This window comes from Ictalurus punctatus, chromosome 24, assembly GCF_001660625.3.
Source record: "Ictalurus punctatus breed USDA103 chromosome 24, Coco_2.0, whole genome shotgun sequence".
NCBI lineage: Eukaryota > Metazoa > Chordata > Actinopteri > Siluriformes > Ictaluridae > Ictalurus > Ictalurus punctatus.
Window position 1 is genome coordinate 1,184,971 of NC_030439.2, and position 25,711 is coordinate 1,210,681.

A 25,711-nucleotide genomic window follows, 5' to 3' on the forward strand; every position below is an offset into this window, starting at 1 on the left:
ATAATGACAGATTTATAACCGCAGTACAGGATAATAAACATCAAAGTTTCGCCATCAATAGCTTTTACTTTTAGCTGCTGTTACATAACAAACGATCATGTCTCACCCCGTAGACATAAACAGGCATAAACAATGCCTAATGGTGCATCCATTAAGCATGGCTCATTACAGTGACCGTGCCGACCCGTCTACAGCACTGCAGAACCTCACCGCGCTGACCGCTACACTGACCCGTCTACAGCACTGCAGAACCTCACCGCGCTGACCGCTACACTGACCCGTCTACAGCACTGCAGAACCTCACCGCGCTGACCGCTACACTGACCCGTCTACAGCACTACAGAACCTCACCGCGCTGACCGCTACACTGACCCGTCTACAGCACTGCAGAACCTCACCGCGCTGACCGCTACACTGACCCGTCTACAGCACTGCAGAACCTCACCGCGCTGACCGCTACACTGACCCGTCTACAGCACTGCAGAACCTCACCGCGCTGACCGCTACACTGACCCGTCTACAGCACTGCAGAACCTCACCGCGCTGACCGCTACACTGACCCGTCTTACCTGCACTGAAGAACCTCACCGCGCTGACCGCTACACTGACCCGTCTACAGCACTGCAGAACCTCACCGCGCTGACCGCTACACTGACCCGTCCAGGACGTCTGCCCCGGGCGCTCGAAGGAATAATCAACACTTTCTGACGAATCAGATTAGAGAATTCAGCTATACACACAGGGCAATTCAGTGTTGTGTGTGTAGCGTGTCTAACAGTGGACATTGTCCCAGAGCAGCTTTACAGAAACATATACATTCAGGATATAGATTTTACATGTATGAATTTATCCCTGAGACGATATGAAGAAGATACCTTGAGAGGAACCAGACTCAAAAGGAAACCCGTCCTCATCTGGCTGACACCAGATAGTGCGATTATAAATAAATACACCCTTTCTATAAATGTGCTAATACTACATGCTCAAATAGTGCAGTTTCCTGTAAGCAGGAAATTCATTACAGTTTCTACAGGAAGTCTGTTGTGTTGAACTTCTCCACGGTTCACTGATGGAGACTCGAGTGCAGAACTGTTTGTAGTCCTAAAGCTATCATAGCATAACTGTTCATATGATATGAGGTCCAAAGCCATCTTTATGGTTCTTAAGTGCTACCATCCTCAGTAATCTCAATGATCTTTAGGCTGCATCATGTGGGGACATCCTCAGCACAGCATGTGACTGATGAGAACTCCAACCTGATGAAGTAGGGCATCAGGATGGATCAGGCAGGTCCGGAGAGCAGAAGGGGTCAGGATCACTGGTATCTCAGGAGTATCATGTGTAGCTCAACAGAAAGAGAGATGGACAGAGAGTGAGAGATTATTAGGTATGCATATTACCCTGTAATGGGTAAGGACAATGTACTGTGTGTGAATGAAAGCAGGAACTCCGGCAAACTAAAAGGGAGACCCAGAAAGGAACACAGACATGAGGACTCCCTGGAACATAAACCACCCAGACACTCCACCATCAACACACCTGGGTGAAGGTGTGAAAGTGGGGAAGCGGCAGCATCCTAACATCCCAGTTCACCACAACACTCTACACCTGTGAGCCTCTAGATCTGCTCCTTCACCTAAGAACAAAAACGATTCACAAAAAGTCTTGACTAAACAAATACATTTTCAGTCTGGACTTAAACACTGAGACTGTGTCTGAGTCCCGAACACTAATAGGAAGACTGTTCCATAACTGTGGGGCTCTGTAAGAGAAAGCTCCTCCCCCTGCTGTAGCCTTCACTATTCCAGGTACCAACAAATATCCTGCACCTTTTGATCTAAGTAGGCGTGGTGGATCATAGAAGATCAAAAGTTCACTCAGGTACTGTGGCGCGAGACCGTTTAGTGCTTTATAGTTCAGTAGTAGTATTTTATAATCAATGCGAGATTTTACTGGGAGCCAATGCAGTGTGGATAAGATCGGTGTGATATGGTCGTATCTTCTGATTCTAGTTAGGACTCTAGCAGCTGCATTCTGGACTAACTGGAGTTTGTTTATGCTCCTACTGGAACATCCAGACAATAAGGCGTTACAGTAATCAAAAGGTAATCTCACATAATCACAGGTAATCACAGCTCTGTTTCTTTAATGTGTGCCTTTAGGAAGTACTGCTCTACTCTATTCGAATAGCTATAATGCTACAATTTGACCACACAATATTACCGTGACTAACACAGCATGAAACCTGTCAGTGTGAGTTAGCGTCAGGCTAGGTCATGTTAACACTGATAGATTATACGCTACTTCAGCATGGTTGCTCTCCAGTAGCTGTGCGGTCGGGACACAGAGCCCCGGGTATGCATGCCTGATTAGTTTCTGTGTTCAGTTCACTGAAAGGAAGGCAGCCTCAGGAATGCCTGTATCATAGTTTCTACAGTTTCTGGGTTGGGAAGCCAGGTACCGTGAGGAATGTCACCGTTAACAGGTTGTTAACTTAAAAAAAACCTCCAGGAATGAACGAAAGAGAAAGAGGAATTATCCAGCAATGCGGTGTTCACTGTTTTGGCCTGAAAGCTCGTCTGGGAAGATGAAAACCTTCTACCTGCCCTTCTGCATGCCTGAGGGAATCCCTGTCCCGTACAGGTCTCGAAACTCCTCACACACACACACACTCCTCAGCATTAATACTCTAACTGCACCGTCAAAACCACATATGGAAATCATCCTGACTCCCCCTTTCATGTACGATTGTCCCAGATCAGAATTATTGGCACCCTTCCTGAAATAATGATGGAACATGAATTACAGATGGAGTACGTGAGCAACACTTTCGTTCTTTAAACGTTTCTTTTTGTAATGAGGTATTTGTAAGAGGACCTTTTTATTTATTTATTTTTTTACACTCCACGCCGCTTTATATTCTTTACACATCCACACGTGTGGACTGTGCTTTATGATGAATGCCTTCATCGGCATTCAAATTCAGGTCATTTTAATGTTTATTTGTGGTCATTATTATTATTATTATTATTATTTAAAGATTTATCTAAGGCCACACTGCAAGTCTCTGACAGAAACTAGCAGATTTTGGGTTTAACACACAAACAGGTTGTTGCTATGGAGACGTGTAATCATTTCTGAAACCCAACAACACCAAGAATGAGTGAGACTGATGGTGTGATAGTCTCGAGTCCTTATCTGTCTCCTTGTTTATTCCTCTCACTGTCATGGGGTGAACGTAAAACAGATTGTGGCTCTGATCGGGTGTGTTTTATTTTTATTTTACAGTGACGCACAGCGTATGAATTTCTACATCCGTGACCTGACTTGTGCAGGACAACAAGCGTCTGTGTCTTTTGTGTCGATGGCATTTTGTTGCTTCACTCACTTTATTGTGTGCGATAATCCCCCTTTAGGAAGACTTTGTGGACAGCGGAACGTCTCGGGTTGACTGCATGTCGAACGTGAGAAGGTGTTGTGTTGAGTCACACTGTTTACAGTACAGCTGGTGTGGCATGGACTGGGCCTTCGCTAAGAACTCAACTCGCTAGTGTGGAGTGTACAGTGTCATGAAAGAAAGAAGGAGGAGGAGGATAAATATCCAGAACTGCATGTTTTAAAAGATTATTCTCACTAAAATGTAATAGAATGAGCACAAATCTAAAAGGCACAGGTCATACCGTACATGCTGTTAATATGTAATCTCTCTCTCTCTCTCTCTCTCTCTCACTCTCTCCTTAAGAGCGCGTGAGAGCGGAGACAGAGAAACAGCCTGTTTGACTGGTAGGGTAGGTCACCTCACACAGAAACACAAATTGAGTATTGTATACGATAAAACCTTCTCTCTGTGTGTGTGTGTATGTGTGCGTGTGTGTGTGTGTGTATTTCCAGGACTGGTGTTGCATGTGAGTCAGCAAACAATAGTAGAGAAATTCTCATGAGATATTGCTTGACGTATATAGAGTGCTATTAATACACTATTACACTGAGCCACCCTGCAGTGTTATTACTATTATTATTATTATTATTATTATTAGCAATAGTAGTAGTAGTATTGAGCATGTAGATAAAATATATTATATTATATTAATGAGGTACACTCATTATATTAAACAGTATACTGTAAGGAGAGTATAGAGTCCAGAGTATTTATATACTATTAATACAATTAGACCACAAAAAAAGGAGTAAAATGAAATACAAATAAAAAGAATATGGTGTCCTGAATGAATGGATGGATGAATGAATAAATTGATGAATGAATGAATGGATGGATGAATGGATGAATGAATGGATGGATGAATGGATAGATGAATGAATGGGTGGATGAATGAGTGGATGAATGAGTGGATGAATGAATGGGTGGATGAATGAGTGGATGAATGAGTGGATGAATGAATGGGTGGATGAATGAATGGATGGAGGAATGAGTGGATGAATGGATGAATGGATAAATGGATGAATGAATGGATGGAGGAATGAGTGGATGAAAGAATGGATGGATGGATGAGTGGATTCATGAACCTGGTTCCTGAATAAACCTGGGCAGGGGTTCAGTAACAACCAGCAGATGGTGCTATACTACCCCCCCCCCTTCCTCCCTCCTTCTCTCACTTCACATCTGGACTCTTATCATGGTTACAGTGTGTGTTTGTACTGATGTGACTTTTCTCTAAGACTGGTGTGAAGAGATGAAAGAAGGAAAACTATGCACCACACTAAAGGGAATTCTCTCTCTCTCTCTCTCTCTCTCTCTCTCTCTCTCTCTCGCCCTTGCTCCTTCTTGGGTTTGATTTTTTCCAGATGTGGCCCCCCTCCTTCTCTGCGCCCCCGGGGAACAGCGATCCCCGCACCGGTCTGAAGCCGGAGGGTTTGCTTCAGTGCTGTGCTCTCTGTTTTAAGAGCAACAGTAATGCAGTGTGTATGTGTGTGTGTGTGTGTGTGTGTGTGTGTGTGTGTGTGTGTGTGTGTTGGGGGGGTACATGCAGACTGGTATAAGGGTCTGAGGACAAACTCGAAATGGCAGATGGAGGCATTATAGTGCTCAGATACAGATCACAGTGCTGAGTAGGCTCTAACACACACACACACACACACACACACACACACACACACACACACACACACACACACACACACACACACTTTTTGTGGAATAGAAGATAATGACCCGAACAGCTGCTACTAGTCTCAATCTTTTCCCTCCTATCTTGTTTCGTTTGTCCTGTCCTCTCCCCCCTCTTCCTGTGCATCCAGAAAAACACACTCGACGTGTTTTCTCTCACTAAACGTTCCTTCGTATTCAGTAAGCGCTTCCTACTCGGTCCAGCTCCAGGTGGGTCCGGAGTCGTGCACCGGGGCCGCTGGGCGCAGGGTGACGGACACGAGGAGAACACGTGACCCTCCACCCAGACACTGCTGTGTATTAATCATCTGGTTATTATTTTAGTTTTTTCGAACAGGTATTCCATAGGAGTGAAGAGGAAAGATCCGCTACACTGCTGATATTTTTCACACCTGGACTCGTTCAGAATTCAGAACACGTTGGTGTTAATGAGTGTGTAGAAGAGTTCAGTGTGTGTGTTTGTGTGCTGCTGCTACACAACATGGGATACGTGCAGCTGGAGCTGTTCTCCATCACGCTGCACGTGTTTCCAATACGTCCTCCTTCAGCGTTCCTTTAACCACAACACTCGTTCCTGACCAGACCCCACATCTCTCTCTCCCTCTCTCTCTCTGTGTTGAGTGATAAAACATTATGCCACTGACATACTTAGAAAATAACACCATATTATTATACACTAAACACGCCTTATGAACAATTTCTGGTCACTTTCAATGATTCACGCTTTGAAAGCAGGAGAGAGAGAGAGAGAGAGAGAGAGAGAGAGAGAGAGAGAGAGAGAGAGAGAGAGAGAGAGAGAGAGAGACCTGTTGCTAGCCCTAACACATGCGTTTATTCTATCAGGTCTGTATCTGTTAAACAAACAAATCCCACATACTCTTCTTCTGCACATAGATGCGAATGCTCTCTCTCTCTCTCTCTCTCTCTCTCTCTCTCTCTCTCTCTCACACACACACACACACACACACACACACACACACACACACACACACACACTGCAGATTTTTATAACTTCAGCCTGCTTTGTCTCATTCATTGAGTAGACAGGAAATGACCTTCCTGACATTAAGGGGGTTTTCTCCTTGGACACACACATAGGGTACAGAGGAATTGTGTGTGTGTGTCTGTGTGTGTGTGTGTGTGTGTCTGTGTGTGTGTGTGAGTGAGAGAGAGAGAGAGAGAGAGAGAACGTTTTACAAATGGTTTGTCCAGGTTCGACTGAATAACTTTACTGAGATTGAAGTTTAGGAGCAAAATACCGATCCACATCCCACAGCTAATGGCAGAATAACCGAATGTAGCGCCCCCTATCTGTGCTAAGCAACATTTTCCTGTCATCTAGCAAGCTCCAAAAGTCACAACTAGCTTAGCATTAGGCTAGCTTTTATGAAGTACTGTAGCTGTACAACTTGTGTTCATCGTGTTTCCGGTTCGTCTGCGTGTCCTGTCCACTGAGTCAGTGGAGATTATCTTACTGTCTGGAGAAGTATTCAGAACTCAAGCTAAACTCTGGCATGGGTATCTTCTCAAGCATGGGAAGTAGGAGACATCTGGGCCTCCACCCCCCCCCCCCCCCCCCAAGTCTTTAAACAGCTTTAAAATGTCATCTGTAGCGAATGTCTTCATCTTTATGGTGAAAGAGTGGAACACGTGTTCTGTGCTTTCCCCCCTCCATGTCTCTCTGTGTAGTTAATAACCCTGACCCTGACCTCCTGACCCTGACCTCCTGACCCGCACGTGCAGCCTGAGAGAGACAGTTCAGCTGGAATATAATCCATCTCTTGTTGTTTTTTTTTTTTGTCTACATTTATCGTTTCTGTGATCAATCTGCTTTTCTCAAACAAGAAAAGAATGCAGTTCAGGATTCAGTCCCCATACAAACCCTCACGGGAAGCCAAGTCTGTTTTTCCCATACACCAGATGTGTGTGTGTGTGTGTGTGTGTGTGTGTGTGTGTGTGTGTGTGTGTGTCGTTAGCAGACCGTTGTCCACATCTGGCCGCTGAGGGTAAAGGGGCGGGGCGATCCATGTCTAAACTCAAAGAAAAGTGTGTGTGTGTGTGTGTGTGTGTGTGTGCGTGTGTGTGTGTAATCTGCACCAGATGACCACTTGTGGAGTCCGAACAAGGCTCTGACTTTGTCTCCTTTGTCTGCACGCGCTGCGGTATGAAAGCGGAACTCCCTCCATGTGGAATTATTACTGATGCTGTTTTGCACGCGCTTTCCCGTTAAACGGTGCCTGTGAAGTCCCAGGCCGGGGACAGAGTGATGTCCATAGTGCCGGTGAGTTGGCGTGGAACATGGCGAAGCGCGCGCTCTCTCACCTCGCTCTATGGAAGGCGGGCGCGCTCTCGCTGCTGCTGCTGTGCGCTCGCGCCGCGTGTCCTGAGCTCTGCGAGTGTCCGCGCGCGCAACACGTCCTCTGCGCGAACCGCGGCCTGCGCGCCGTGCCCGAGAGCAGCCGGCCCGTGCGCGTGCTCGGACTCGCGGGCAACCTTATCGGTAACGTGAGCGCGCTCGCTTTGGCACGCTACGGTCACCTGACGCGGCTCGACCTGCAGTTTAACCAGATCCGGCGCGTGCACCCGAAGGCGTTCGAAACGCTCCTGGAGCTCGAGGAGCTGTATCTGGGACACAATCTGATCTCGACACTGCACCCCGGGACTTTGGGGCCGCTACAGAAGCTCACCGTGCTGTTCAGTAACGATAATGACCTCCGCGAGCTGACAGGAGACACGTTCGGGAAGCTGGGGAGTTTGGTCCGGTTAAGGCTGGATAAGAACGCCATAGAGCTGCTGAGCGAGTCCGTGTTCCAACACGTCTCCAGTCTGATGTTCCTGCACCTGGAATCTAACCAGCTCCGTCATATTCACCATAGAGCTTTCTACAGTCTGACTAAACTCCAGTTTCTCAACCTGTCAGACAATAAACAGACGCAGCTGCGCCACCGGACCCTGTTCTCCCAGCTCAGGTCTTTACTCACACTGCTGCTCTCACGAAACCAGATCACGCACATCGGCAGTCACGTGTTCCAGAACCTGAAAAAGCTCACCAAGCTGTCGCTGAGCACCAACAACATTCTCAGGCTGGAGAACGACACGCTGAAGGGGCTCGTGCGCCTCCGGGAGCTTGCAATCGACGGCAACGAGCTAACGGAGATCCAGGCGGGTGTGCTGGAGCCGCTCACGCGTGTTGAACGGATCGATCTCAGTGACAATCGGATCGCACATATCGATCCCGCCGCGTTCGCCCGCCTCGCCCGTCTCAGGGTGCTGGATCTCAGCAACAACCGGCTCAGGAGGATCTCCGGTGGTGCGTTCGCCTCAAACGCCGCGCTCTTCCAGCTGGAGCTGAGCGGTAACCAGTGGAAATGTGACTGTCGGATGGAGAAGTTGAAGGACTGGATGGCGGAGACGCGCGCCCGTGGAAAGTTACTCACAGCGCTCGTGCGATGCGATCGCCCACCTGCGCTCGAGGGGAAATATCTGGAGCATGTGAACGGCACGGAGCTGCTTAACGGAAGCGGCTACTGCCCAGCGGATGACGAGGAAGACGTGATGGAGGCGCAGGAACCGCCAGGTGTAACGGAGGACGTGCTGAAGAGAGGAGGAGATAAAGAAACGGCTCGGGACGCTCGGGGAAGTCACAAGAACCTGACGGTGAAGAGGAAGATGGAAGTGAAGCTCAGACCTGCACCGAGTGCTTCTGCGAAAGTGAGCTCCTCCTCGGCTCTTCTTGGAACACTGACAACCAAAACGTTCCCTTTAACGGAGGAGAACATCAGCACGTGGGAGCTGAGTGACGCACCGCAGAACCACGTGGAGCGTCACGCAGCCGTACGTGTGGCGGTGACGGACGCATGTCAATTCAACCGCCGGTACATCGTGAACGTGAGCGTGCACAACGTGAGCTTCGACTCGAGCACGGTGTCGTGGAGCACGCCTGCGGACGCGCACACTGCCCAGGCCCATGCGCTGATGTTCCGCATCCTGTTCGACCGCTTTGGACACGCTGTGCGTTTCCCGCGCTATGTTTACACCGATGGCTCCGCTCGAGCGGTGACACTGCGGGAGCTCCGCCCGGACTCCACCTACATCACCTGCGTGGAAAGCGTGGTGGGCGGGGCTTTGTGCCAGGTGGCTCCTCGAGATCACTGCGCGGGTTTCGTCACCACGTCGCCGGAAAGCGTCGTCGAGCTTCAGCACGTGACCGCGGCGGTGCTGGCGGTCAACGCGCTGCTGATCCTGTCGGTGGGCGGGGTCTGGCTCGGGCGCGTTCTCAGGAGGAGGATCAAAACCCGGAAGTCGTCCGCGCACACTCACGTGCGTCGCATGTACTCCACGCGGAGGCCCTTCCGGTCTGCCATGGCAGCCACCTGCGTCTCGTCTGAGTTCAGTGGGTATCAGAGCGGGCGCCCGCTGGCTGAGGAAGGGGATCTGATCCAGTTTCCGGTTGACCGCTTTTATGACAGCAGAGATGATAATTCTGTCATACCGAGGATATCCGACTAAATCCGAGCTTCTCACCTGCATTGCCGAGTGAAGTGTGTGTGTGTGTGTGTGTGTGTGTGTGTGTGTGTGTGTGTGTGTGTGTGTGTGTGTTAAATATTTATACAGGGCAAATATTTCTGCTCACGCGCCTATATCCATGTGTGACAAAGATTTAAAAAACATGTTCTTGCTGTGCTGTATGAATATGGAATTATTACACAACTTTGAACAGTTAGCAGTACATATTCATCTGTCAGACTTTACTCAGACTGTTACACCCTGCTAACGTGGACCATACAGATGCTTCCAGATGTTTGCTTGCCTTTGACCTGTTTCGCATAAGAGTAATCCAGGTATACATCCATGCGTTATTATTGGAAATCAATGGAATTTCATACACATGTGACTTGATTTCAGGAAAAGACAGTTTGTTCGTTAAGTTTGTTTGGAAATATACCAACAGTCAGCGCGCGCGCGCGTGTGTGTGTGTGTGTGTGTGTGTGTGTGTATTGATGAAGATGCTGATGAATGATACTATAAATGATGATTAATAAGGGACACACTACTGTACAGTATACTACACCCTGCAGAAAATAAGCTCTGCCTTTATATAAAATATATGCATTTATTTGTTTGTTTGTTTGTTTGTTTGTTTATCATCGGTGGTGTTGTCTTACACAAAAACAATATAATTTAGTTGCAATCTCTTCTTACATGTTTATTCAGGTTTGGATGATGATCTCACGTCAGACACAAGTACACGTATAAGAAAGACAACACGAATGCAGCTCAAGTTCTTTTAATTAGAAATAGCCATAACGTTTGTTAGTTACAAAAATAAAGAAATATGGATTTTTTTCCCCCCGTTTTTGGAAAACTGTACAGAGTTATTTCCCCGATGTTTTTCAACGGTAGACGTTTTGTAACACTGCACCGTGCTGCACGTATACACGTGAACATACAGTAATGGCACAGTGTCGAGATTTTATTATCCGCTCGCTAATGAAATGTGATTGTCAGTGGGAAATAAGGTACTTTAAAAAAAAAAAAAAAAAATCTATCCCTTATAATGTATACCATCTGTGCAGTCACGTGAAAAATACTGGAGATTATAAACGTCTTAGTGGGCAGTATGTTATGAATCATCAGGATCTTTCCTCATATACAGTATAATGGATTAAACGTGGTTAATAAAGCAGTTACAATTGTAAGTAAAAGAGCAGAAATGTGCAGAGCAGAGCAGAAGGTGCGGTTGCAATCCAAAGACATACAAAACTATCCGTTTCTATTTACACTATCGTACAGAACCCTGATTGATAAAGTACAAAATCATGTACTGAATCGTGTTCTCATCTGGCATTTCAGCTGCTGAGGCAGAGGAAAACAAAGTGCTCGAAAAACACAAGAAACAAACTGGAACGCAAATACTGCCAGAGGTGAACGTTCCTGAGGAGATACCACCTGGCCGAAAGGGTCAGAACGACGGGGATAAGGCGGCGTGACGCGAGTTCGAGCTTGTCCAGTCGGCTTCTTCCAGTCCGTCACAGTGAGAGGCGAGAGGATCCAGCGTCCTAACGTTCAGCTGAAGCGCTGCCTCGAATCGGTCACACATCTGGTTCGTTATCAGTCTGATTGACATCACTAACTGAGATGAGTCGTATGGATGGAATCAGGCGATATACTGAGAGAACAAGAACACGTTCCGAGATTCATAATAATTATTGAAATATATACTACAGCCGTTTGATTGAAGAAATGTATCAGTGGCTCGAACGTGTGTGTGTGTGTGTGTGTGTGTGTGTGTGTGTGTGTGTGTTCAGACTGGCTTTAGGATGCAGAATGCGAGCGTGTGGTGAGGTGTGTGTGCGCCACTGAGGACGAGATGCTGTTGTGTTGGATGTTTTGTGTCTGGATGGGACTTCCTGTCGGGCTCCCAACTGCACACGCACATAAAGATGAAAATCCATTAGACTCTAGCTGACTTGAAGACAGTTGTAACAAATCATGCATGAAACCAAAAAGGATCAAACATTTGTACAGCTCCAAGACGGAGAAACACGGTTAGCGTATGTAATACAGCGGCTAGTTGGGGTACGCAGCGCTTAAAGATCCAGCCTGATACAGCAGCATGCTCCCATGATACTGTCACGGCTACCACTCAAACAAGGTAAAGGTTGTATGTGTACATGTGTATTTCTCACCTTGTGTTTCTCGTTGTCTCACAGTAACAGGGCAGTCTTTATGCGCCAGCAGAAGCTGCTTCAGTTGAATGACCTCTGATTTGAGTAGTGTTACTTCGTTCTGAAACACAGCCGTTCACAAACGAACACATTAGAAACTCACGATAACGTCCTGTGAGGGTGTAGTGGAGTGCGAGGGTGTAGTGGAGGGAATGAAAAACGTCACTATTTGACAGATAAACGCCGATTTTCGGTTGACTTCGGTTGACGTTCAATCATGCTTAGCTTCTGCGGAGTTATTATTACACCTAGTGGTCATAAATAGGAACTGCAACAAGCGGTAACAGAGCTCAGTATGGGCAGGAGTCACGCTGCCCCGTGCTCACTCTCTGAACTTCAGCAGTGGAAGAGGAACACACGACAGTTAAGGACAGGGTTGCCATAGCTTTAAACGCTGCTAAGATCTTTTATAGAAATAATAATAATAATCTGAATTAAACGTAATAACACAAGTCACGTGTGATAACCCGTCTGTTTCATTCAGCTCCAGACTACACACTAACTGCTGCTGTTTCTGTACCTGTAGCTGCAGATTTGTGTGTGTAAGCTCCTCTGCCTTCTTTTCCAGTGACGTCACCCAGACTTTCCTCTTCTGTCTGCAGCGTGACGCTGCTGCTCTGTTCCTTTCCAGAAACTTGCGCCTGCGCTCATCTGGATCGTCGTCTGCTGTCCGTCTGCGTTTCCCTCCGCTTGTCTGGAGAGGAGATTCTGCACACGTCATGGTTTTGGGAACTGGAGATGTCTAAAAATAAATCGATAAATAAAACCACCAAAAGGAATAGTCTTTACAGATCATAACAAATATCAGTGAAAATAGCATTCCTCGAAACACTCTGTAGAAAGTGCTACCTGTGCAGGGATTGGTTGACGTGTCAGCTGTTTGGCTGGCGGTTGAGCAGGGCCCGGGTGCAGGTGTGCAGGGGGCGAATGGTGAGCACAGCTGTGAGGAGACTGCTCTTGACTTTGATGCTGATGGGTGTGTCTATGCTGTGATTGGTTGAGGCCGTGCTGCTGAAACGATTGATGAGGCGATGCCGGCATGTGCGTCAGAGGCAGCCCCATCCTCGCATGCTGTGGTGACATCATCTCCATCATGTGACCCATGGTGTTCTGGTTCCCATTGGACACCATTGGGTGAGTCTGGCATGACATGACCTTTGACCTCTAATGGATCATGAATGGGATTATTTTGCAGCTAAACTCTGGATATCAGTGAGCAGCAGCTGTATGCAGTTATACTGTATCGCAACCAATGTTTATCCATTTGATCAATTCGCCCTATCGTCTGGATATCCGCACCAGGAGCCAAGGGAACGAAATTGCCTGTGCTCTCTGGGTGGGAGAGGTGGAATACACACTCTCTCTCTCTCTCTCTCTCTCTCCTCTCCCTCTCTCTCTCTCTCTCTCTCTCTCTTGCTCTCTCTCTCTCTCTCTCTCTTGCTCTCTCTCTCCACGGCCACTAGTGGGCATCTGTGAGCAGTTTGGGAAAATAAGACAGATGTGTGTGTGTGTGTGTGTGTGAGCATGTATATGACATTTGCATAGAGTGTAATATAATGTGTTGTACCTGGGGTGTGGGGCATGATCTGGAGTGAGTAGGGCCTGGTATATCCGTCATGCTGGGGTCCATCGGTAACTGTGTGTTCATCTGTTAGTTTAACCAGAATAACAGAAATGAGTTATCTCATCATATCGGTAATATGCATGATTGCGTTTACATCAAGTCAACTTTATGTAGCACGTGCGTTAGGACTTTCAGTACAGTGTGAAATGATTACACCAAAACACCAAGGTGTTGTTGGGGTGGTACCAACACACGGACATCGGTTGTACTTTTAAGTATGCATATTTTAAACATTTATATAATACCTTTATACGGAGCATAATTAGATCTAAGGACCACTACAGTAAATGCTAATTAAACGTACAGCAGGACACACAAGATACGTAGTATAGGTACAGAAGGTGTACTTGATGGTACCACACCGATGACAAGGAAAAGTACCGGTTAGTACCTTTTTTCCTGAGAGTGTTAAAAGTATGGTAAAATAATGAATGTGAGGACATGGTCTGAGAAAGAAGTGAATGTGAGAACATTTTTGTTATATATGTAAGTTAACGTTTGAATGACAGGATAAATGTCACCTCCTGTATGGTTAACAATACTCACACGCACACTGGGGGCTGCTTGCATGGCGCAGGCTGCAGGGTTTCGCTGCTGGTTGTGAAGACAACTGGCTCCTGACCTTAAGTCCATGAGATGGAGACAGAGGGATATTATGAGCACTGAAACAAACCAATGTATGTGTATATATTTTGTATACGTATATGTGTATATGTATATGTGTATGTGTATGTGTGTATGTGTGTATATGTATATGTGTATGTGTATGTGTATATGTATATGTGTATATATATACATATACGTATATGTGTATACGTATGTGTTTATGTGTATATGTGTATATGTATGAGTGTATATGTATGTGTATATGTATGTGTATATGTATATGTGTATATGTATGAGTGTATATGTATATGTGTATGTGTATGTGTATACGTATATGTGTATATGTTTATATGTGTATGTGTATATGTGTATACATATATGTGTATGTTTATATGTGTATATGTAAATGTTTATGTGCATGTGTATATATATAGTATCTCACAAAAGTGAGTGCACCCCTCACATTTCTGTAAATATTTGATTATAACTTTTCATGTGACAACACTGAAGAAATGACACTTTGCTACAATGTAAAGTAGTGAGTGTACAGCTTGTGTAACAGTGTAAATTTGCTGTCCCCTCAAAATAACTCAACACACAGCCATTAATGTCTAAACCGCTGGCAACAAAAGTGAGTACACCCCTGAGTGAAAATGTCCAAATTGGGCCAAAGTGTAAATATTTTGTGTTTCCACCATTATTTTCCAGCACTGCCTTAACCCTCTTGGGCATGGAGTTCACCAGAGCTTCACAGGTTCCACTGGAGTCCTCTTCCACTCCTCCATGACCACATCACGGAGCTGGTGGATGGTAGAGACCTTGTGCTCCTCCACCTTCCGTTTGAGGATGCCCCACAGATGCTCAATAGGGTTTAGGTCTGGAGACATGCTTGGCCAGTCCATCACCTTCACCCTCAGCTTCTTTAGCAAGGCAGTGGTCGTCTTGGAGGTGTGTTTGGGGTCGTTATCATGCTGGAATACTGTCCTGCGGCCCAGTCTCTGAAGGGAGGGGATCACGCTCTGCTTCAGTATGTCACAGTACATGTTGGAATTCATGGTTCCCTCAATGAACTGTAGCTCCCCAGTGCCGGCAGCACTCATGCAGCCCCAGACCATGACACTCCCACCACCATGCTTGACTGTAGGCAAGACACACTTGTCTTTGTACTCCTCACCTGGTTGCCGCCACACACGCTTGACACCATCTGAACCAAATAAGTTTATCTTGGTCTCATCAGACCACAGGACATGGTTCCAGTAATCCATGTCCTTAGTCTTTTTGTCTTCAGCAAACTGTTTGCGGGCTTTCTTGTGCATCATCTTTAGAAGAGGCTTCCTTCTGGGACGACAGCCATGCAGACCAATTTGATGCATTGTGCGGCGTATGGTCTGAGCACTGACAGGCTGACCCCCCACCCCTTCAACCTCTGCAGCAATGCTGGCAGCACTCATACGTCTATTTCCCAAACACAACCTCTGGATATGACGCTGAGCACGTGCACTCAACTTCTTTGGTCGACCATGGTGAGGCCTGTTCTGAGTGGAACCTGTCCTGTTAAACCGCTGTATGGTCTTGGCCACCGTGCTGCAGCTCAGTGTCAGGGTCTTGGCAATCTTCTTATAGCCTAGGCCATCTTTATGTAGAGCAACTATTCTTTTTTTCAGATCCTCAGAGAGTTCTTTGCCATGAGGTGCCATGTTGAACATCCAGTGACCAGTATGAGGGAGTGTGAGAGCGATGACACCAAATTTAACACACCTGCTCCCCATTCACACCTGAGACCTTGTAACACTAACAAGTCACATGACAACGGGGAGGGAAAATGACTAATTGGGGCCAATTTGTACATTTTCACTTAGGGGTGTACTCACTTTTGTTGCCAGCGGTTTAGACATTAATGGCTGTGTGTTGAGTTATTTTGAGGGGACAGCAAATTTACACTGTTACACAAGCTGTACACTCACTACTTTACATTGTAGCAAAGTGTCATTTCTTCAGTGTTGTCGCATGAAAAGATATAATCAAATATTTACAACAATGTGAGGGGTGTACTCACTTTTGTGAGATACTGTATATGTGTATACGTATATGTGTATACGTGTGTATGTGTATGTGTATATGTGTATGTGTATACGTATATGTATATGTATATATGTATACGTATATGTATGTGTGTATATGATTATATGTATATGTTTATATGTATATGTGTATGTATATGTATAGGTGTATATGTGTATGTATATGTAGAGGTGTATATGTATAGGTGTATATGTAGAAGTGTATATGTAGAGGTGTATATGTAGAAGTGTATATGTGTATGTATATGTATAGGTGTATATGTATAGGTGTATATGTAGAGGTGTATATGTGTATGTATATGTATAGGTGTATATGTATAGGTGTATATGTGTATGTATATGTATAGGTGTATATGTAGAGGTGTATATGTGTATGTATATGAAGAGGTGTATATGTAGAGGTGTATATGTGTATGTATATGTAGAGGTGTATATGTAGAGGTGTATATGTGTATGTATATGTAGAGGTGTATATGTGTATGTATATGTAGAGGTGTGTATGTAGAGGTGTATATGTAGAGGTGTATATGTGTATGTATATGTAGAGGTGTATATGTGTATGTATATGTAGAGGTGTGTATGTAGAGGTGTATATGTAGAGGTGTATATGTGTATGTATATGTATAGGTGTATATGTATAGGTGTATATGTGTATGTATATGTATAGGTGTGTATGTAGAGGTGTATATGTGTATGTATATGTATAGGTGTATATGTATAGGTGTATATGTATAGGTGTATATGTGTATGTATATGTATAGGTGTATATGTATAGGTGTATATGTAGAGGTGTATATGTGTATGTATATGTATAGGTGTATATGTATAGGTGTATATGTAGAAGTGTATATGTAGAGGTGTATATGTATAGGTGTATATGTGTATGTATATGTATAGGTGTATATGTATAGGTGTATATGTAGAGGTGTATATGTGTATGTATATGTAGAGGTGTATATGTAGAGGTGTATATGTGTATGTATATGTATAGGTGTGTATGTAGAGGTGTATATGTGTATGTATATGTATAGGTGTATATGTAGAGGTGTATATGTGTATGTATATGTATAGGTGTGTATGTAGAGGTGTATATGTGTATGTATATGTATAGGTGTATATGTAGAGGTGTATATGTGTATGTATATGTAGAGGTGTATATGTAGAGGTGTATATGTGTATGTATATGTAGAGGTTTATATGTGTATGTATATGTAGAGGTGTATATGTGTATGTATATGTAGACGTGTATATGTAGAGGTGTATATGTGTATGTATATGTAGAGGTGTATATGTGTATGTATATGTAGAGGTGTATATGTATAGGTGTATATGTAGAGGTGTATATGTGTATGTATATGTAGAGGTGTATATGTAGAAGTGTATATGTAGAGGTGTGTATGTAGAGGTGTATATGTGTATGTATATGTAGAGGTGTGTATGTAGAGGTGTATATGTAGAGGTGTATATGTGTATGTATATGTAGAGGTGTGTATGTGTATGTATATGTAGAGGTGTATATGTAGAGGTGTATATGTGTATGTATATGTAGAGGTGTATATGTGTATGTATATGTAGAGGTGTATATGTGTATGTATATGTGTATGTATATGTAGAGGTGTATATGTAGAGGTGTATATGTGTATGTATATGTAGAGGTGTATATGTAGAGGTGTATATGTGTATGTATATGTAGAGGTGTATATGTAGAGGTGTATATGTAGAGGTGTATATGTGTATGTATATGTAGAGGTGTATATGTGTATGTATATGTAGAGGTGTATATGTAGAGGTGTATATGTGTATGTATATGTAGAGGTGTATATGTAGAGGTGTATATGTGTATGTATATGTAGAGGTGTATATGTATAGGTGTATATGTAGAGGTGTATATGTGTATGTATATGTAGAGGTGTATATGTAGAGGTGTATATGTAGAGGTGTATATGTGTATGTATATGTAGAGGTGTATATGTATAGGTGTATATGTATAAGTGTATATGTAGAGGTGTATATGTAGAGGTGTATATGTATAGGTGTATATGTAGAGGTGTATATGTGTATGTATATGTGTATGTATATGTCTATGTGTGCAGTAGTACTCACTGTGTGTTGGTGGTGCTATGGGTGGTGTGTCGTACCATAGAGCAGTGAGATGAAGAGTGAGAGGTGTGTGTGTGGAGATGGTTTGTGTGGAACTGAGCCAAGGCACACTGCTGCTGCTGGGAGCCATGATGCCCGCTCTCTCGCGATGAACCCTGTACTGAAAAGTTCTAGCAGGAAAATTTAAAAACGGTTAATGATGATGTTCGAGCCACGATTACACTTTCTGTTTAAGTCCTTCCTTTCTGAGCATTCTTTCCAACTTCCTCTTTCTCATTTAATCCCAGCAGGTGTGTCTATTCAGAGAGCCTTACAGAACAGACTCCATGTGTTTCTGCATCTCAGTGCATTTACATTCATCACTGAGTGCCACTGTCGCGTTCCTCACTACGAGCTGTGCATGAAAGTCAGCTCATATGTAATTCTATATCCATATATATCATTTCAGATCATTATCAGCAGCGTTTCTTAGTTTCCTTGTGTTATCCAATCTCCAATTTGACTTGATCTATCCAGTTTATTTTATGTAATGGTTTTATTAGTAAGTGTTTGTTTTAACTGATTGAGTGTCATAGGTGTGAACGTTATTATTTCATTTATTTTTACGTGTACTAACGGGTCGTTACGTTCAGATTTGAACACAGCAGAACGCTTCTATGGCTCATCTGCTTTACCTAGTAGCAGAGTGAGGAAGCTTTTTCTCATTAATTGTGATAAAGGAAGTGTAACTTCATAACTTTCATAATTTTAGAATCATCTGAATTTCACTGGAAGGAGACGGGGCTTCCCATTATTACCCAGAATTCCGTGCATGTGAGATGAGTACATTTCTGTGCCATTCTTACAATGAGAATTCAAGATAAATCATATCAGATCTTTTCCCACCAGAAAAAAAAAGTTACAGTAACCAGGTTGCATAAGTATACACACCCCTACACTAACACCTCGTTGAGGCATGTTTTCATTTTATTACAGCGCATTAGTCTGTCAGCGTGGCACATCGTGACTTGGGAATATTTTCCCACTCTTTCTTGCAAAAACATTCCAGATCCATCAGCTTGTCAGCACGTCTCCCGTGTACAGCTCTCTTCAGGTTCAAGATTAAACCTTGATAAAAAAGTACCAGTTCTGGCTGAAGAAAATTAGCTCTAAAGCGTGATCCTGCCACCACCATGCTTCACCGTGTGGATGGTGTTCTTTTGGTGGTGTGGCTTGTTTTTTTTTTGCACCAAAGATATCTTTTGGAATGATGGAATTATTAGACCTTTAGGAATCGGCCTCATCGGAACGTAACACATTTTTCACATGGTTTTGGAGTGATTTAGTTGTTTTGTGAGAAAGGGCTTCTGTCTAGCCGCCCCACCCCATCGCCCAGACATGTGAAGAATACAAGAGATCGTTGTCACATCCGGAGAATAATCAATACGTGTCAGATGTTCCTGCAGCTCCTTTAATGTAACTGTATGTCTCGTGGTAGCCTCCCTGGTATGTTTTTATCTAGTAAATTCTGGAGGGACGTCCTGTTCTTGGTGATGTCACCGTGGTGCTCCATTTTCTCCACTTGTTGATGATGGGCTTCATCAGCTGTATGATAACTACTATTGAACATGAGATTGGAATGTGCTTGGTTTCTGAACACAGCCACCAGGATATTGTACGTTTTTGATTTCACGTGAGATAGGTGTGAAAAAGATCTGACGTGATTTATCTTGGGTTCTTGGAGCTCACAAAAACGTGTGTAAACGTGTTATATAAAACCTTAGACATGTTGGTAAACATTTAACTGGTGAAAGTTTAGCGGAGGCTGCGCTTCCCGAGCAGCCTTGAAGCAACGGCCTGTGCTGGTTATTCATTGTTTATCACCGCTGGGGTTTCGGCCTCTGTCTGACTTCATTACACATACACTTTCCATCTGCCTGTCAGTACAATTTTGCACTGTGTGGGGCAGTCTGACAAATTTGTCCCGCCAACCACGTAGCATTTTATAGACCCATGCTAGCTGCAATGGGCTGAGCCACTTTCGTGGGGGATGGGGTGGAATTAAATGAGATGGTGGAACATCATTAGTCACAGATTTGATGCGGACGCGCTTGGGTAAAATTGATAAATATACAGTATATTGGCCCTCTAAAACAAGTGATAAAGCTAAGCAATGGTGATGCTAGCGTTCTCCAAAGCACTAGCAAACCAACCACACCAGATGAAGGCCTTTGCCTTCATTTCCTGTTTTTTAGCAGTAGCATTGCTGTGACTAGAACTGACTTCTATATAAGTATGAAAGAAATATGTCGCAGGTTGTAGTACCTGTTCTGATTCCTCTTCGTCTTCGTCTGATGCCTGATTGAGCTCCAGGTCACTGAAGAGTCCAACCTCCTCGCAGTTCCTCAGGAAGCGTGTCGGAGTCGGAGTCTGATCTGCACGTTAGCACACAGTACAAACACACAATATACAGAATCTGATGATGCACGAATGTTGTGATGTTTCCATCATGTTTTATTTGTTCGTTCCCATGTACATATACACTTTAATATTTCAGGAGAGCATTTATTTATTTATTTATTTATTTATTTTTAACTCATCGTAAGGATCTTTGAATTATTAGTAATAGTAGTAATTTAATTCCCCTGCATGTCTCAGGTGTGTTTGAGTCGTTGGAAATGTCTTACCTGACAGTGTGTTGTCACACTTAATGGAAGAGAATTTGAGCGTCATCTCATGCTTGTGCCTGTGTATAAGGAGATGATCTTCTCTTTGGAAGCGCTACGGAAAATCAACACAAATGCCTAGGGTGAGCTGGTGCGGTGCTCGGGATCTGCGTTTCATGCTGGTGTGTGTTTTCAGCGTGTGCGCCGGTACATATGCACAGCTGTAACCGAAGGCCAGAGGAGCTACATCCAGCTGTGACTCACCTGAGTGCATCCGGGAGCAGTGCATACATAGGGCCCCTCCTGATCAGTGTTCATCACTGAGACCTGAAGAGCCTACACAGAGAGAGAGAGGGAGAGAGAGAGAGATACAATACACACTAATGTGTCTCAAGCACCAATAATAAGACTCACTTGTGATATAATAATAATAACAACAACAACAACATTTTATATGTATATAGTTTGTAATGTCCCTTATGGAATGTCTGATGCTGCTCAGAGGTTGTTCTGGGACACACACTGTAAGTGATCTATGTTATGCGGATTGTTGCGCATGCCCGCTCAGTGCTTGAGAGATACGGCTTTCAGGGTACAGAGAGAACAGTTATCCAAATGCAGATCGGACTGAAGTGTCGCTCACTCGGACGTGTTCGGTGTTTAAAATGAACGAGCCTGTAACGAGGCTGGAGATCTGCTGGAATGAGGTCTATTACTGATCTGATCTGTCTGAAGCTGTAATCTTCCCCTGTTTAAACCATTATTACAGCATGAGGAGCAGTGCACACTGATTCCTGATCACCCCCCCCCCTCTCTCTGACTCATCTCACTCATCCACAGTCTTTAACTGTCCAGTCCTGACTTCAAACGTGTCCCCAAACATACATTAGTACTCAACAAGTCGCTGTTTTCTTCGTTTCAGCTCATTCACCGGGGTCGTGACGTCATCATTAATGCCTAATTACAGTGGTGCGCTTTCAGCCGAATCAAACCGCAGAGTGACGTCATGCTCACGGACTCATAACGGGCAAGGTAGAATTCAACCGAACGTCCTGATGATTTAAAGTCCTGATGATTTAAAGTCCTGATGATTTAAAGTCCTGATCGCAGAGCTGAAGTGCGACACATGGAAGTGGATTTTGAAAGTTGTAAACACGTGCGTCACTGATGAGCTTTTATTGGGATGTTAAACTGAATTAGATCATTCACACACACACACACACACACGCGCTCGCGCTCGCGCGCGCGACGTCTGAGAGAAGTCTAGAGCTCAGGTTCAGCTGAACCCACTGTCTGGTGTAAAGTGTAGCTTATTAAAGCACAGGACTCTAACCAACACACTTCCACAAGTTGTTCTGAATGAGTGAGCACGGTGTGTGTGTGTGTGTGTGTGTGTGCCTGCCACATGCTGTCACAGGTCTTCAAATAGACTCTGAGCGCTGTCCATCAGTGGACACACTCCCTCAGCTGTATAACACACACACACACACACACACACACACACACACACACACACACACACACACACACGTTCTGTTGGTGTTTCTGTCTCTGAACATACCCAGTTGAGAGTAAAAAGTAACTTACCTGAAGGCGCGCGCGGACCGAGACGAGCGACGCTCCTCGCGCAGACACCGAGCGCGCGGAACTGAAACGCGATTACAATATGATCTATTTACAGAAGCATTACATCACCTCGCGGTGACGTCACATGGGATTCCTGAACTTCTAAATCATTGCGGTCGGTCTTTTAGGAAGTGGTGGGCGGGGGTTTTAGGCCTCGAGCTCCCGCCCACCTGGAACATGAAGCCACGCATTGGTCCACCGGGTCCGAGGCTGATAGAGGAGGGGGGCGTGGCTTCGTGACGCTGCTGCGCCAACAGCTGCGTGGAAGTGTGCGCGGGACGGTCCCCGGTCCTGACATGCGAGCAGCGCGCGTGCATGTGTGTGTGTGTGTGTGTGTGTGTGTGGCGTCAGAGCTTTTCCGTTGCTCTGCCCTATGCTAATCACCGACTGTTCTTCTGTCCTATTCCTACCCTGTTATTATTATTATTATTATTATTATTATTATTATTATTATTATTGTTGTTGTTGTTGTTGTTGTTGATTCACAAAACATACACAAAATGATTTTATTTTAATCCATTTATTTATTCATGCATTATTATTATTATTATTATTATTATTATTATTATTATTATTATTATTATTATTATTATTTACAATATATCTTCATAAAGTTGGTGTTAAATGACTCTAGCCCCATCCACTCAAATTTAGGCCCACAATATGTTAAACCTACTTTTGCATTATAGTCCTAGTATTTTGGTTTTTATATCTCAGACATGTCTCACATGTTGGATAAACACACAGCGAAAATATTTTTCTGAGTACCAGATAAAGCTGATAGAAAGTCTGAAAGATGTCAGAGAAAGTAACGTCCCTAAATAATCCACTAAGTAATTTAAAGGTGCGACACGAGACCACTGCAGGTTAATGTTTTTTTGTTTTGTTTTTTGTTCAGCACAAACAACACGAAACGTTGCTTGTCTTATACATCAACATTACTGCTTAATACAGATGTTCATTTATACTGTACTATTATATTATGGAGGACTGATGAGAAATTTAATAAGCCGTACCAAACCATTGATTTAACACGTGTCCAGATGCTCTTCTCTTTCATCAGTGGCTGGGAATAATATTGAATGTAATCATGTTTCCGTCCTCGCTCGTATCTGTGACCCTGTCCTGTGCAACTGGCCAGGGCTCAGACTGTAGATTGGAGCTCTGAGTGGAAAGGTGGGAGGGGGTGTGTGTGGTCATGGCACTGGTGATTCAGACCAGCACAGCTATTTCATGATTGGTGCCAAGATTTAAGAAAGAGAGCGAGAGAGAGAGAGAGAGAGAGAGAGAGAGAGAGAGAGAATTTCAGAAACAAATCAAGCGAGTGACTCATCGCAAGTCTACTCTAACGTGCTAGTAGCTGTTTCCTCGGCAACCCCACCAAACAGGAAGGAGTGATGATGTCATACCAAGCCCGGTCTGCATCTCCTCCCAAATTTGTGAGTGTGAATCATTCACCAACACATGCACCATAACACTATGTGCAATCCAAGTACCATGCAGCTATAAGACTATGAAAGACATCATCCACACTTATCTGATCTGATAGACCCTCACATGATAAAGAAACTGTGTCAACACTTTAGTGCTTAAACAATATGCAATAAGTATGAGGAGTGTCACTGATATCACTGCTGAAACCCGATGACATGAATACCACACTGAATTCTGAGAACTGCATACTATACTGTACTATACTATATATCACTAGTATAGTATATTGTAGCGTAGTACAGAATAGTATAGTGTAGTGTAGTGTAGTTTAGTGTAGTGTAGTGTAGTCTAGTGTAGTAGAGTGTAGTGTAGTACAGAATAGTGTAGTAAAGTATAGTGTAGTAAAGTATAGTCTAGTGTAGTAGAGTGTAGTGTAGTAAAGTCTAGTGTAGTATAGAATAGTGTAGTGTAGTAAAGTCTAGTGTAGTATAGAATAGTGTAGTGTAGTGTAGTCTAGTGTAGTAGAGTGTAGTGTAGTATAGTATAGTCTAGTGTAGTATAGAATAGTGTAGTGTAGTCTAGTGTAGTAGAGTGTAGTGTAGTATAGTATAGTCTAGTGTAGTATAGTGTAGTGTAGTATAGTGTATTATAGTATAGTCTAGTGTAGTATAGTGTAGTGTAGTGTACTGTAGTGAACTATGCTATAGACTAGTGTAGTATAGTGTAGTGTAGTACAGAATAGTGTAGTAAAGTGTAGTGTAGTGTAGTATTGTATATTATAGCATAGAATAGTGTAAAACAGTATAGTGTGGTATAGTATGGTATAGTGTAGTACAGTATAGTGTGGTGTAGTGTAGTTTAGTGTAGTACAGTGTAGTATAGTGTAGTGTAGTGTAGTTTAGTATAGTATAGTGTAGTATAGTATAATACAGTATAGTGTAATACAGTATAGTGTAGTGCAGTATAGAACAGTATAGTGTAGTGCAGTATAGAACAGTATAGTGTAGTGCAGTATAGAACAGTATAGTGTAGTATAGTGTAGTGCAGTATAGAACAGTATAGTATAGTATAGTGTAGTGCAGTATAGAACAGTATAGTGTAGTATAGTATATTGTAGTGCAGTATAGTACAGTATAGCGTAGTATAGTATAGTGTAGTGTAGTTTAGTATAGTATAGTGTAGAGTAGCATAGTATAATGTTTTTCTGTTTTTAATCCTCTGTGTAATTTAACAAGGATTATTACATATAAGGATAAAGATATGTACATCAAGGACACATATAATCTAGTGGAGGACCAAATGTGTAATCTTTTAGCCTGGTCTCGCTTGACGTCACATCTGACATCGGCTGCCTGGGTCTGAACTGTGGGTGAGCAGATGGTAACATTTACTCCAGCTTTGTGTAACGATGTTATAAAATACCTCACAGTCTGCACGGTCTGTGTAAGCATTTATCAAGTGTGTGCATCTGTCAGGTTTAAGATGTGACTAGACTGTGTGTGTATGTACATGTTAATGTTTTACTTTATTGCCTGAATACTACTTTGGTATATGCAGTATGTATGTATGTCAATCATTTATATATAAGGATTGTGAAAGGTCAAATTTTAAATGAGAAAAGTATAGATTTATAGTAGTGGTGTACACATATTTACATAAAAAAATGTGCAGTTATGTGAATTTTAAAGTTTTCCATCATATGGTGATCATGTGGTGCGACTACGATTTTGCTTTTCAATAAT

General features: G+C 43.6%; 2 protein-coding genes across 4 annotated transcripts; one reads left to right on the forward strand and one right to left on the reverse strand.

Moving 5' to 3' along the window:
* Window positions 1-7,178: 7,178 nt before the first annotated feature.
* On the forward strand, window positions 7,179-10,317 carry tril (TLR4 interactor with leucine-rich repeats). Its single transcript, XM_017454366.3, has one exon. The coding sequence runs from the start codon at window positions 7,424-7,426 to the stop codon at window positions 9,632-9,634; it is 2,211 nt and encodes a 736-aa protein (XP_017309855.1). The 5' UTR covers window positions 7,179-7,423; the 3' UTR covers window positions 9,635-10,317.
* A 79-nt stretch (window positions 10,318-10,396) lies between these two features.
* Window positions 10,397-22,644, reverse strand: creb5a (cAMP responsive element binding protein 5a). Of its 3 annotated transcripts, none has more exons than XM_047150376.2 (11): window positions 22,497-22,644; window positions 21,174-21,245; window positions 20,931-21,024; window positions 20,569-20,678; window positions 18,268-18,434; window positions 14,024-14,099; window positions 13,421-13,501; window positions 12,703-13,017; window positions 12,374-12,595; window positions 11,815-11,914; window positions 10,397-11,294 (listed from the first exon to the last, which is right to left on the reverse strand). In XM_047150376.2, exons 2-11 carry the CDS (start codon window positions 21,225-21,227, stop codon window positions 11,218-11,220), a joined length of 1,296 nt encoding a protein of 431 aa, XP_047006332.1. In that variant the 5' UTR covers window positions 21,228-21,245; window positions 22,497-22,644; the 3' UTR covers window positions 10,397-11,217. The 3 variants fall into 3 exon arrangements, with proteins under 3 accessions (XP_047006332.1, XP_017309868.1, XP_017309869.1); XM_017454379.3 differs by having other exon boundaries at window positions 10,397-11,550; XM_017454380.3 differs by lacking the exon at window positions 22,497-22,644 and adding an exon at window positions 21,795-22,120 and having other exon boundaries at window positions 10,397-11,550.
* Between the last annotated feature and the right edge of the window lie 3,067 nt (window positions 22,645-25,711).